This window comes from Pezoporus wallicus, unplaced genomic scaffold (assembly GCF_028554395.1).
Source record: "Pezoporus wallicus isolate ANWC-B61680 ecotype Strahan unplaced genomic scaffold, APGP_CSIRO_Pwel_v1 contig_6580, whole genome shotgun sequence".
NCBI lineage: Eukaryota > Metazoa > Chordata > Aves > Psittaciformes > Psittacidae > Pezoporus > Pezoporus wallicus.
In genome coordinates, this window is record NW_026635844.1 from 1,660,624 (window position 1) to 1,675,618 (window position 14,995).

General features: G+C 40.0%; 1 protein-coding gene across 1 annotated transcript in view; it reads right to left on the reverse strand.

The window, feature by feature from the left end:
* MCTP1 (multiple C2 and transmembrane domain containing 1) overlaps positions 1–14,995 on the reverse strand; it is a 258,485-nt gene that overhangs the window by 116,548 nt on the left and 126,942 nt on the right. The window contains exons 7-8 of the mRNA XM_057398378.1: positions 12,403–12,567; positions 10,712–10,842 (exon numbers count right to left, since the gene is read on the reverse strand). Coding sequence (XP_057254361.1) covers positions 10,712–10,842; positions 12,403–12,567 — 296 coding nt within the window. The remainder of the gene's footprint in view (positions 1–10,711; positions 10,843–12,402; positions 12,568–14,995) is intronic.

The window sequence follows — 14,995 nt, forward strand, 5'->3', positions numbered from 1 at the left end:
TTATTATTTAGGCTGCAGTAAGGTGTGTAAAGCCCTCCTCAAGATAAAAAATATTGGAATCAAGTATCCAAAGCAGGAGATGCCCCTGGTTTAAATATTCTTTGATAGTTAATTTCAAAACAGATACCACTCAAAAACACATCTCTGCAACAATCTTTAAACAATAATCACTGAAAGAACCAGACTAAACTCTCTTAAAGAAAGTCACTATGATACAAGTAATGTAGAAATAATCCACTTCTGATTCAAAAACAGGCACAAAAAGCTACCCCACCAGAACAGAAAAATCTACATGCATCAGAAAACTGTGATGACAGTAAAGCTATATGGTTTACATCAGAGTTCCAAGTTCTCCAATTCCTGAATTACAGGACACTTGCAACATTAATAGTCCTTGCTATTTTTTATTTAAGTCAAAAGAAACAATTGGTTTTACCTGTGCACCTTTGCTATATCTATAAAATGTTCCTAATATCCTAACATCTAGAATGAAGACCTAAGAAACATGTCACCACTGTCTGCTTGATAGATCTCCATGAACACCCCATCACCAGCTTGGTACTTCCTAAAACCATACAACAGGTCAGAAGTTATCTGGAAGCTTCTTCCACCAGGTGCTTTAACCATTTTAACAGGAAAAATACCTTCTGAGGGCCCGTAGATAACTTGATGAAAACAGTAACTAAAGTGGGCCAGCAAGAATGCTGGAGAGGGGCTTTGGACAAGGGGCTGTAGGGACAGGAGAAAGGGAAAGGCTTTAACCTGACAGAGGGGAGACTGAGATGAGATCTTAGGAAGAAGTTCTTCCCTGTGAGGGTGCTGAGGCCCTGGCACAGGTTGCCCAGAGAAGCTGTGGCTGCCCCATCCCTGGCAGTGTTCAAGGCCAGGCTGGATGGGGCTTGGAGCAACCTGGTCTAGTGGGAGGTGCCCCTGCCTGTGGCAGGGGGTTGGAACTGGATGAGCTTTAAGGTCGCTTCCAACCCAAACCAGTCTGTGATTCCATTAAGGAGTGTGACCAACGTTTTTCATGGAAATTCAGGTTGAGTACATTTCTGTAAGTACACCGCTGGGTGAAAGCACATTACTTGTTCTGTGCCATGTCCCCTCCTCTGCCTTGTAGGATATGCAGCTTCTAAGAAACCTGGTTTTACTGAGGCACTGGCTAAACACTATCCTAGAATACCTTTAGAATACCTAGAACCCTATCCTAGAATAACCTTTACAGACATCAGTAGGAAACTCACAAACTTCTATTTGGCTTAGTTTCCTTTCAAGCCCTGAAGTTAACAAAAAATTTCTAAAGATAAATAGCTTTGGAAAGTTCAAGTTGACAATACCCCTTTACATATTACTGAGAGTATATACAAGTATTCCAAGCTTTAAAGCTTTAGCAATTTTGACTTTCGCATCAGTTAAGATGTTCTGTTAAAAGATATTTGTCACAAACAACTGTTCCCATGGAGAACAAAGATGCTTTGAGGATGAAGGTGAATTTGAATGTTATCAGAATGTGATGCAGAATGATACTGTTGTGGCAGAAAATTTTGTCTTGCATTCTCAAATTGAGGACAATGAAAAATTACAGCCATTTGAGACCATAAGTTGCATAAAACTGCCAGCTGTCATGAAGCAGGAGATAATAGTGATTATAGACAACTCCATTTCTCATGGAATTCCTAGTTACATGGTGCTGCTGAAAGAAAAAGTTCTCCAGCTTTGAAGAAGTCAGCCTGAAGAATTCATAGAATCATATAATGGTTTGGGCTGGAAGACCAAAAGGTCTTAAAGACTTTAAAGACCACCTGGTTCAAACCTCCTGCCACAGGCAGGGTCACCTTCCATTAGACCTGGTTGCTCCAAGCCCCATCCAACCTGCCCTTGAACACTGCCAGGGATGGGGCAGCCACAGCTTCTCTGGGCAACCTGTGCCAGGGCCTCAGCACCCTCACAGGGAAGAACTTGTGCCTAAGATCACATCTCAATCTCCCCTCTGCCAGGTTAAAGCCACTCCCTCCTTGTCCTGTCCCTACAGGCCCTTGTCCAAAGCCCCTCTCCAGGTTTCCTGCAGCCCCTTTAGGCACTGGCAGCTGCTCTAAGGCCTCCCCTTAAGGAGCTTTCTCTTCCCCAGGCTGAACCAGCCCAGCTCTCTCAGCCTGTATCCAGAGCAGAGCTGCTCCACCCCTTGCAGCATCTCCGTGGCCTTCTTTGGACTCACTCCAACAGCTCCATGTCCCTCTTGTGTTGTTGCCCCAGAGCTGGACACAGGACTGCGGGGGGGGGGGGGGGGGGTCTCCCCAGAGTGCAGCAGAGGGGGGAGAATATCCTCCCTCGACCTGTTGCTCAAGCTCTGAGGATGCAGCCCAGCACATGGGGCAGTTCTGCGCTCATGCGCACACTGCCTGTCATGCTCAGTTTCTCATAAACCAACATCCCCAAGCCATTAAAAATGGCCATTAATTTCACAGACAGATTTTCAAGCATGGCTATACATGGCATTTCAGGGAATTTCTTTTTTTTAGTGCAGTTTGAGTATTTTGCATCTCTCCATTGCCCCTCACTGTATGGTCCCTGCAGTACCTGACCCATGTCAGCATTGGAAGTGGTAGGCAGGGGCTCTGGCTGGCTGACTATTCCAGGAGAGCTATGGAGGCACATCTCGGACTAGCTCTGCATATGAGCATTATCAAGTGCCAGGTGGATCTGGATTTTTGGCTTTTGGGAGATCACGAGGAAATAAAAACATGAGTGCCTCAAGCTCGTGTACCAAAGCATCACAAGAAAATTGCGTGGAAACAGGGTAGAGCTCCCATGGAAGGAAATTTGAAGATTCAAGGGGAATCCACCACTTCTCTGAAACTGTGTTGAGTGTGCTAATCACCCAAACTGTTAGAAATTCATTTCTGATTTATTTTTAATTTGAAATATGTATGGCCTTTGGTTCTTTTAATGCCTTCGTTTACTCTGTTGAAAAAGCCTTTAGTGCTCGGTGTTTTCTTCTAATGGAGGTACTTACATATCAAAATCATCTCTCTTCTTGATCTTCTTTTTGTATGCTAAACACCTTCAGCTCCCTATACATTTCCTTGGAACATATCTCCTACAGCTCTCAAATGACTTTTTGTAACTTTTCTGATCCAGTGAAATTCTCCTGCATCCTTTTGAAAGTGTGGAAGCCAGAACTAAATGTAGTATTTTATTATCAGCATGTCTAAGAGGTTAAAATCACCTCCCCTCTCTAGTTCTAACAGAATCTGGAATGTAAGACCGCATTAGCACCCTGGTGAAATGTCCTTGCTAACGGATGAATTACAAAGGTAGCAACATGACATAGAAGGCCTCTTAAAAGCCAGGTGGCCAGGCAAGGGAGAGACAGCAGACAGCAAGATCATTTTCTCACATGACAAAATAAAGCATAAAAGAGGAATTGGCACAATCCTAAGTGATAGGGACAGAATAGCACCACTTGGCTACAACCCAGGCAACTTAATTATCATCAGGACTTGTTCAGGAAGACAGCCTTTTAACTCCACTGTGATCCAGGTCTATGCTGTTCCAAAGGATGCCAGGGAGAGGCCACTGTGTGATTCTGCAATTAGAACTGAGCTGGACACACATCAGAAGCAACGAGGCATGAACTGCTACAATCTGTGAGACTCCATATCCTTTATGAGCAGAGTACAATGTTCCAGTAAAAACAAGAAACAATCAGAGAGGGGTAATTCTCCAAGAGAAAGCACTGACAGAAAATGACACGGTTCGGGGGGACAGGACCACAGTAACGTGAAGTTCTTGAAAGAACCAGAGCACGGAATTCTTACGTGTAAAGATAATGACAAAGAAATAAAAAGACAGATCCTACATGATGCTTGTGATTGGTGATCGATAAAGGTGGCAGACTGAAAAACAGATCTCCCAAAGGAGATGGAGACTGTAACTTGGCTAAGTAGGACACCAACTCTGGGGGAGAGTGGTGGTGAAACTGGGAAGAAGGAAATGATCCCTGGGAAGATGGAAAGGATGCCAGGAGACTGGAGAATATTCCCAGGAAGTTGAAAGGCGTTCACATGAAGCTTGAGAAGGTCACTGGGAAAACAGAGAGGATTCCAAGGAAGCTGGAGAGGATCCTTGGAAAGCTGGGAGAACTCAGAAGGACCTGGAAAGGGGTGCTTTCATGCAGCAACACATGGAAAGCAGGAAAGAGCTCTGCAGTTTGGGCTAAGTCAGTCTTGCAAATGGAAATATGAGAGCTAGATGAAATACAGGACAATGTCACTGGTCAATGAGCAATTCCTGAATACAGTCAGGCGTTTATTGCTAGATGAAAGAAAGCCTATGCCACAAAATGCTGGTGGAGGATTTTGAAATGACCAATTAACATCTTCCTAAGTACAGCTCTTCACAATGAAACCACGGATTTACTTTGAAGACCACACAGACAGAAAAAAAGTAGTTGCAGACCTTTTGTGTGCTGGTATTTCCTTTGTTGTACTTGTGGCACCGCCATACGCTCACAGACAAGTGCTGCTAATGTGTCATATGTGCAATTTCTTTGCAGCAAAACAGACATCGTTCTGCTTTCACAAACATCATGTCTTCCTAAATGGTTCTCTTCTCACTAGTTGGTCCAAACAGCTTTGCAAGAGCTGGTGTCGTGGTTTAAACCCAGTCAGACAACTCGTTCACTCACTTCCCCCCCTTCTTGCCCTCCCCCTACTCCCGGAGGGACAGAGAGGAGAATTGAAAAGAATGCAACTCCCACGGGCTGAGATAAGAACAGTTTAGTAACTAAGGTATAACACAGATCACTACTGCTACCACCAATAATAACAATGATAAAGGAAATAACAAGGGAAGAGAATACAACACCTCACCACCAGCCAACCGATAACTCGCCCACCCCCCAGCCCGAACAAGCTCCGACCAATAAATTTTTTCGGAATGTCACCAAGAAGGAGAAAAATATCTGCTACTGCTGAACCCAGGACAGCTGGGAAAGCTCCAACCTTCCACAAATCCTCACAAATACCTATTTTACACCCCTAACCACTTTTTACACTTATTGTCATGCTCCTCATGTTTGGGCAGTTACTCCACTTTTCCTTCTCCCTTGCACTTATTTTGCCATTCTTCTGTCATTTGGTGGGAGGCAGGGGGTCAGAAGAAGGATCCATAAACATAATCCAGAAATATAATCCATCTTGTGTGCAGCATTCTGTATTTCAGAATACATTGGAGAATACTATCAATTTTGCAACAGTATGTGGACATAACAACTATCAGTAAGAGCTGTAAATAGTGAAATACCTGATAAGAGAAAGTTTCTGAAGATACGGGAGCCAAAAGTGAAACTTTTTTGGCTTTCTACCAGAACAGCAGTGCCCCTGCACTAACAGAACTTAAAATTTTGAGGGATAGTAATAAATAACGTGTGGAATACCTAAAGGCAAAATTTTGAGATGCAGTATTTATATCCAACTCCCTTAGACAATTAAAAAATGGAGATGCTCAGCACCCCTCAGGACTTGTCAAGGGCCAGCCTACCAGAAGCACTTTAAGATTTTAATGCTTTGGGCAAAATCTTCATTTTACATAGAGAAACAGAACTGCAGAAATTTAACTTTAGTCTTGTTTAATCAACAAACTATTATACATCATTCTATTGCATGCATCAACAAAAATCTCTATAGCTTCATTACTGTGAAAATAATACAGTTAAGGTATAGCAGGTTAGGTGCTGAAAATCTCAATTCTTAGTTTTTAATATTTTAACTTTGTATTTCGTAATTATGGTGTGTATCCATGCACACATGCACACAAAAATAGATCTGAATCTTCATGACAATATTCAGGGAGATTTCGTGTTCTACAGATAAAATTAATAAATAGCCTTAACAATTACACAATATTCTACACAATTGTTCTTAATTTGCATAAGATAGGAAAAAAAGATAATATCATCTACAAATACTGATGAAAGTAGATCTAGATGATGTAAACAGTAATTTCCTGGCAAAAATATGAGTAAAATTTAATGTCATTTTAACAATAAACACACATTTTTCATAACAATAAATAATGCTATAAATCCTGCTGTACTGGACTGCAAATAACTGCAGCTGAAAAAAACTGTATGACATGGGATTTACTTATCCTGTATGTTCACAGAAACAACTTATTCTCTGACAGCACTCATTCTTGGCAATTTATTGCACCTGTCAGCAGCCAATTTGTTCAGATTACTGCTATGCATAAATTTGCAACAATCATGAGGATTTATCAGCTGATTATTGTAAAGGTGACAGTCAGGATCACCCTCAAAAACAGAAATGATAAGCAAGTTAAATAATTACATGAAGACTAAAAGCATTCCACCTTCATTTTGATCTTAGTATTAGCTACATAAACCTACAGCAATATATGCTGATAGTAATAGGAGTAAATTGAGTCAATATGGATGAGAAATTGTTCGCTTATAGCAAAAAAAGTGAATGTTGTATGTACTCAAACTGAACAATATACACACAGACTTACGTATTTCTACTTATCAGATGAAGCAATTACTAATAATGCTCTCTCAAGTCCATACGCTTGTTTGAACTCAAGAATGCTGCCCCTGTGGCTTTAGCTGCTGGTGCTTTCCAAAAAAAACCCCAAATTTCTAGAGCTCGTGTCTTTGGACTTGGAATCACAGAATCAGGCTGGTTTGGGTTGGAAGGGACCTTAAGATCATTCGGTTCCAAGACCCTTCCACAGGCAGGGACACCTTCCACTAGACCAGGTTGCTCCAAGCCCCTGCCATGAACGCTGCAAGGGATGGGGCAGCCACAGCTCCTCTGGGCAACCTCTGCCAGGGCATCACCACCCTCACAGTCAAAAATGGGGGGGGTTTGAAACAAAAAAACCCAAGCAAACCCAAAACCCAAAACAAAAACCAACCAATCAACCAGAACCCCCCCCCCCCCCGCTCCAGTCTAAACTCTCATGATGATGAAAGAGTTGTGGGTTTTTTTAAAAAAAATAAGATATTCAGAGGAATGCCAGAATTTAATCTCCTGCATGATGAAGCTCAGTCCTGGTTAAGCCCTGTGATTCGTCATACAAATCAGCATCTGGTCAGAAATATGTCTTTCCTGAAGCTTTCATCTGAAGTATTTTTCCAGGCTTTTAAAATCCTGAAAGAAACACTGAAGTGGTTATACTATTTCATTTTTTTCAGAGTATTCCAAGATGAAAGTCCACAGGGTGCTACATCCTTTAAATTCTCATCGAAAATGCACACCAACTCGAATTGTATAAAAACACAGCGCTCAAAGAATGGAAAGCTATCACTGCCTCCTTCCAGGAACTCCCATACTGAACTTGCCTGGGCACCAAGATGAAAAGGGAGCTTTATGACAGTTCTGTGAAAGACATGTCTTTCTCCTTCTCTGAATCAGGATGCCATGCTGTAATTCACACTCTCTAAACACCTTCCTCTCTCTTACAAACCACCCCTTCCACTTCCACCCTTCTCCTGCCATGCCACCCCAAAGCCAGGATCTCCCTTTCATGTCTTCAGCCTTCTTAAACATCTTTTATGTCCTCCTGTTCTCAACTACAGATTACAGTCCAAGCCCTCGCAGTCTGAGCACATGTGCCACTGCCACCTTGTCACATTCCCAGCTTCACCTGGCCCTGAACATGTTGCAGCCTAATGAGCATGACAATACGTGCAGGGGGCACAGACATCTACGTTCCTGACTTCCCACTTCTTTTATTTCACTGAAGTCCAGCAGAGACAGATTATGACTGCAGGAGAAGTTATGACATTTTGCTTTGGAATAAAATCTGCAAGTTACAGAGTTTATCATAGTAAGAACGTTTCAGCTTAAGGGGATTTCCCATCCTGTTTTCAGAAGGAACCCGGAGTTTGTCCCTTCAACCTCTCACCCGGCGACCCTCTTCTCCCACCTCCAGCTCTGTTTGGAACTCCTGAACCAATCTTAGGGATGGCTCTCTTCAAAGAGATCCCCTGGCAAAGCTGCTTGGTAATGCCTGTTTTTCCACTAGCCTTCACACATGTTCTGTAGCAGATGAACATGGGGGATGCAAAACCTCAATACCATGGATGAGAGGTGAGAACCACTCCTTAAACAACTTTTTCTTTTGTTTTCTCAATTTGGTCTGCTGTGCCCCTCAATGAATAGGATCTCTTCAATCAATGTGTCTTCTCCCTAACCATAATTCGGCCATGCAGGACATCTTCAAGCAAAATTATTTTCATTTGCATTTAATAAAATTATTCCCATATAACAGCTGCTACTTGCACATTGTTAAAGAAAGGGGGCAGATCACTGTCAGATGAGAGGGATTCCTCTTCATTACTAAGCAATGCAAGAATACCACAAGCAAGTCTATTGTTTCCCTCCCATAGCCTCATTATTACTTTCTCTGGAACCTGAACCAAAATATTAAATATACTTCACATGCCTTGAGAGTCACAGAGACTTAATGGTGGAGCATGACTTGGTCATGGTTTAGAAAATTAATATGCATTTTGCATAACATACACACACTAGCAAGCCTTTAGTGTCTCTACCAAAATACTTCCAAATTTTAGAGGCAGCCTCGAAAGGAGAAACTGGGGAAAAGAGAGGTCAATGTAAAGTGGAGCTGTCAAGTGTCAGTGATTTTTATCCACAGTGACTGGAAAAGAGTGTCAGAAAGGAGGAATATTGAGACCTATTTTTGTATTCAGATTGAGCTTGACAAATGACAGATTTTCATGGAAATCTTCATGGTGAGGAATTTGTTTGCAGGTTGCATTATCCAGAGATAAGGTTCCAACAGAAGGTGAAATGGGAGAGTGTCTGAAAGGACAAACTGAGGAGGCGTTATACATACACTGTCAGCAGAGCGGCCGCAATAATCAGGAGCAGCAAGATTCCAGGGAAAAATACCACTGATCTTGTTAAAATTAGTTATATACTGTAGAAGCACTACAGATCAGCTTTGCCTAATGAGTACCTTTTTCAGTTTAAGTACTACATCTATTTAGGAAAATAATATAAAACAAAACAAGGTTCTCCCATTGAAAAATGATGAAAGCTTCAAGCATTCTTCTATGACTTCTCATGCTATCAAGTATTTTTAGCCAAAATAAAATGTAGAATTCACTTGTTACTTGCAAAATAGCATGCAAGTTACTAAAAAGAGACAGATGCGTAATTAAAGACGTTCAACTTTTTTAGGTATCTGAAAAACTACCCAAGCAGATCACATGTTTCAAGTTACAAATTTTCCTTCTCTGATTTCTCTATCACATTCTTATTTAGATTTCGAGTGCCTTTGAGCAAAAATGGTGTCTCTTATTTCATGCAATGCTCTTACAAAGACTTTATAATTACTGGTAATAGTAACAACGTAAGTGCTGCTTTGATGACAGTCCTTTGAAAACTCACACTTGAAAACTCTGAATCTCAGCATCTTTTGGAAAGGAAGGTTAAAGCTAAGCAGAAAATAGGAACAATTTCCCAAGGTGTATCACATGTTGACATAGGACTAAATTATTTTGTTACTTCAGAAAAATAGTTATTGTTACCATATGCACCAACTGAAATAAAGCCAGGGAACAAATACAACATAAACTTCAAATACATCATCCCTTCCATAGGGTTTCACCATATAAAATAAAATTCTGCTGTGTATACTTTTGAGAAGTGGTTTTGTCGATATTAAAGCTGTTATCTTGCCACAGACTCTGCACGTGTCCTGAGTTCCCACAATTTATGATAGCAAATAAACACAGAATATTACCCAACTGATATAATTTGGTTAAGAATGCCATTACCCTAAACAGAAAAAGAGGAAGGAAAAAGTCAGTAGAAACATAACCACACTGACAACAAAAAGTACATGCTTGGTCTTTTGGATTTCCATTTGTAATTTTAACTAGCAAAAAAAGTAATTCTACTAGTTAACAGTATCAATGCAACCAATATTCTAACACACAATCAACACATACAGGATTAATAATTACAATTATTGTTAATTATCATTTAAAGTGTGATGTAAACAAATATCTGAGCTTTCCAAACAGCACCTACTTTGTGGTTGACATGAACACAAGACAGTTTTTCCCCCTATTAGCTAAGAGTTAACACCATTGTTAAAAAAAAAAATTATCATCTTCTTCTTCCTACATAATAAAATGAAGTGTGACCAGGGAAATTTATACAATTTCTTGAACTCTAAGACAGATCCCAAACCTTTGCTTTTCCCAAATCAGGTGAATGATCTTCTCCGCTCCAAAAGCTGTGTATAGCCTCTCATTACATTTACCTAATAAATTAAAAAAGTAAGTACATAATTCTGGTCTTATGTGCCTATTACAAGCCAGGAGAGTTATTTCTCCTCCAAGCAGGCTGCTGCCATACGGAACCTCCTGCATCTTGAGCTTGACTCTAACGGTGGTATTTTTACTTTGGAAAACCTATCATCAATTGGTAAAAGCTGCCACCTACTGGTTAACAAAAAGTATTTTACATCGTCAAAGTAAAGAATTACATCAATGCAGCAAAAGGTCTCTGCAAAAAATCCTCCCCCACCTTGGAAAAAAAAAAACCAGCAAAACCCAAGAACAAATGGTCATAAGAAACAGTTTCAACAGCAAGGCTCATTTTAATCATCTGCTCTCATCTTCAGGGAATAAGAAGGTTGTAAGTGCACAAACCTGCCAATAAAATCATCCTTTTTGCCAGCATCCTTGTCCCAAACGGTAATATCAATAATTCCACCTTGTTCTTCATAGAGATGAAAGTCAAACTGCTCTCTCCACTGAGGATTCAAAGTTTTTGGCATAATCTGAAAGAAGAGCAAAAGGAAAGTCATATTGCCTTGTGCAGGCATGCACTTCCTAGAATTGTGAATTCGATGTTTGGAGGCTGTTCAGAGAGTTTTTTCTGCTTGCACTGTGACTATCTTTAGCAGTGAAAATTAAAAAATAGTAATTAGAAAAGTCCACTGATCAGTTCTCTCATGCCAGCAACCTTCAAAATCCTGAAACCTGTCACCTTCAAAAAGCCTCCCAAACAAAGGATTTACCCTGGCAATGGGTCCATTTTTTTGCAGAATAATTATGCCCAATCTTAAGTGACAGTTAGCTGTAAAGTTGTGTGTCTGAACCTAAAGGAAAACAAAGCACTGGCAATGACTAGATAGTGAGTGTAGGTATTTAAAAAGAAACGACTGTATCATGTCCTGCTTCCCCAGCTGCAGTAAGCTGTAAGAAAGATGATATCATGGTTTACTTTTTAGGCAATAATACTCCCTGTTGTTTGTTGTTTTTTTGGGGGGTTGTTTTTTTTTATTCCCCCAAAACTGTATTTTATTGCCTTTCCTTTGCAGAAAAAAGAATGAAAGTAGCTTTTCTTCTAATTTCAGATGAAAGTAGCTGTCTCCATCATTTTCAGTCCAGTTACTTCTAACAAAAATGCCTTCAGTGGATTTCAGTCTGTGTAATTCTGACCATGCTCTGCAGAACAGAAAGCTTGCAGATTTTTCTACCAAAATGCAAAAGCAGTATTCACAGTGGTCACATATGCAAGAATGGAACTGTCTAGTACCTTCCATACAAAGCAATCACTACTTTCTACATCTACCATTTCTGTGGGTTTGAAAAACAAATGGAAAAATCAGAGAGGATTTGAATGCAAAAATGTTAGGAAAATGTTTAAGTCACAAAATCATGAAATTTGATTTCTTCTAATTTCAGATTAAGAGGCCACAAGGCAGGCTCAGAGTTCTGCAAACACACCTAGATGTTCCTGGCCTCTTCCTTGCATTTTCCTTCATCTGGCTGTGAAAACCACATGGGCTGCCATGGCCATTGAAAGAGAAAGTAAATCATCAGCAGTCCCAGCATCTTTCATAAACAGCCATTTTCAAACCAATAGTTGTCAGGGGGTTAAAAAATAATGGCAATAAAGCCAAGCAAGGCTCCACAACCATCTTCTCACAGATCAATCCTATCTACTTGTTAAACTCCTACATACACAAAACTTTAATGAAACTTGCTGTAAGAACACAATGAAGAAAGTGAGAATATAAGCATAACGTGGTTTGAGGATAAGACCTGTACCATCAAATAAAACCAACACAGTCCGCATGGAAAAGCAGGTGTGCCTCCCCACCACCTTGCATTTTTCAGCACTATATTTTTCCCCATCTACTTTTACTTTTTTTTAAATAGCAAAGTAAAAAGAATCATCTAAACAAAACTCCAGCTGTTCTAGCAGCTAATTAATAAAAGAGTAACTCTCCATTGCTATTTAAATAGTCATGCCAGGCAAAAAAAAACCTGCAAACAGGAACAAAACACTTCAAACACAGCCAACGCATATTTTTTGTCACAGCTAAAATTACCTTGCTCTTGTACTTCTGATGCCCCATCCGGAACTTCACATAAGGATCACTTCGTCCATTTGCATCCATTGCCTTTAGTTCACGACCTTCTATTAAGGTAATGCTAACTATCCCTCTCCAAAGCTGAGATTTTCTGTGCAGGTCTGAGAGACGTAAGCTCTGTGTCTGAAATAAAATCAGAGATTTAGTTAAAAACATCCCCAAATTTTTCTATGCATTTTAGTGTGCAATTTCATGTAACTATGAATGTAAAACAACACTCTTAAGCCATTTTGAAGTTATTTGACAGTACATATGTAAACTGTATTAAAAATAAATACTTTGAAAGAAACAAAACAGTGACAAATACACAGGTAATGTCATATGCTGCTTTTGCAGAAGCAAACAGAACAAATGCTAATTAAGGAAATGTTTGGGTAAAATAGTGGGTTTTCCTGCTGCTCTTCTTCCTGTGCTGAAACAACTAAAAAAATTAAAAATAAATGTTTTAAAGTTCCCTCTATTAGTATCATACGATTGAATGAACTTGAACAAACACTGGAATAAACATAAAAAATAGTGAAGATATGAAGCTTCCATTAAAAACAGTATAAACCCATCAAGAGAAGCACAGATGAAGGAAAAATAATAAACTGCAGTGCACATGACAACTATCTCAGCCACTAAAATGCTGTGGTATTTTTACTACAAAAGAACAAGGAAAACTGAATTAAATACCAGCATGTTGGCCCAAGGGTTTCAAAATAAGACATTGCAGAGCTGCTAGTTGGAATTGTTGACTTTGGTTGGGGGTTCAAAAGGAATGACTCAAAGCATTCATCACTGAACCCCACTGTGGCAGAAGTTGGGATTACAAATTTGAGTAATTTAAGATCAGATCCACCCAGCTCTGAGCTACCAAGGTAACAAGTTACCAGAATTGGGGAACACATCTCAGGTGCACCTGAGGAGCAAAGCTGCCAAAGACTCTCCTTGTATCCCTTGTATCCCGAAATCTTATTTGTTCAAGGTTACCTTACCTATAATCAGAACACAAGGGAGTGAAACAATACTTAAACCCACAAATTATACTTTCTAGGAATCAAAAAAGGCAAGCCTGCATGTATACTCAACTGTAAATTTTTATTTTATTATGCAATGTACTTTAAGCAACAAAGGCTGTATGAGGTCAGCACACCCCCCACCCCCGCCCCCAAAGGACTGCACAGCTGATTTCATCACTTGCATGCTTCCTGTATCTCTGATAGAGGTTTTCAGTGTAAATTTGGTTTGAGGCTAAAGACAGCTGGATGGTGGTACCTATACAAGTTCCCAGGGCAGGAACTTTATTTTATGTTACCTAGGGAAGATCACAGAAAGTACACTGGAGCAAAAGACTCCTGAGAGATGTGTTATAGACAAGGACTGTGGCCATCGGGATTGGAGCAAATCTGAATAACATGTTTTTAGCAGTATTCCAGATATTACATTGGCATGTATCTGTGCTTTCCAATGGCTATTCATTCCAAGCAGGATGTTTACTCCTGAAATACTTCACTATATTTATTAAAAATTTCTCTTCCTGAAGTGAAGCATTTCACTGCAGAGAAACTTCTCACAAACTTACTGTTTCTCCAAAGGCAAACAAGGAACTGTGGAATAACCTTTAACCTAACCTGTGACACGAAGAAGCAGCAGGACACCAGAAAGCATAAACTCTACAAAAATTAGGGCACAACTGAGAAACTCAGTTGCCAGAAGAGATTTAATTTACAACACAATAATTTTATTAAACCTTTTTTTTTTTTTTCCCCAGCACAAATACCCCTTCATTAGGGATACACAGTCAACATTACCAGAGACTCGTGAAGAAGTGGTGGATTATTTTTGGTTTTCTGGTTCCAGTTTTTTATTAGGTTTGAGTAAAAGAAACACTGAATAACCGAAAAATGATTGACCAAAATTCACTCTGCCCTGAAAATAAGACAATGATACAGAAGTGTTCAAGGCCAGATTGGATGGGGCTTTAAGCAACCTGGTCTAGTGGAAGGTGTCATGGCAGGGGATTAGAACTGGATGAACCTTAAGATCCTTTCCAACCCAAACCGTTCTAGGATTTTATGATATAGAAAGGAGACAAGGTATTTTCGGGCATTTCACATGTGGATAGAAGCAGTGGTTAGTTGAGACTGAGTCTGGCAAAGAATGCACAAGTTGTTGGTTTGGGGTTTTTTTACAGTTGAGTGGGGATCCAAACGATTTCCAGGATACTATCATAGAAACGAGTATCAGTTCGCATTTACAATTCTTGTAAAGCAAAGCTAAAGCACAACTGCTTAGTGCTCTACTTCATGAATCACAGAGGAGCTAGTGAATCATTTAGAGAGCATACTTGATTTAAATTCTGTTTTTTCAATGGCTCTTAAAATAATTTGCTGCATTAGAGCAGCTGCCACCATATAAAACGTGCTGGTTTTTTATGACCAATAGGGAGTTTCACCAACGAGGGTAATTTAAATATGAGGTGACAAGGCAAGAACTGAATAACCATGCGTAAAGCGTAATACGACAGCTAGGTGAGACAGGAGTTTACAAGTGTCAGGCAGAAACCCTG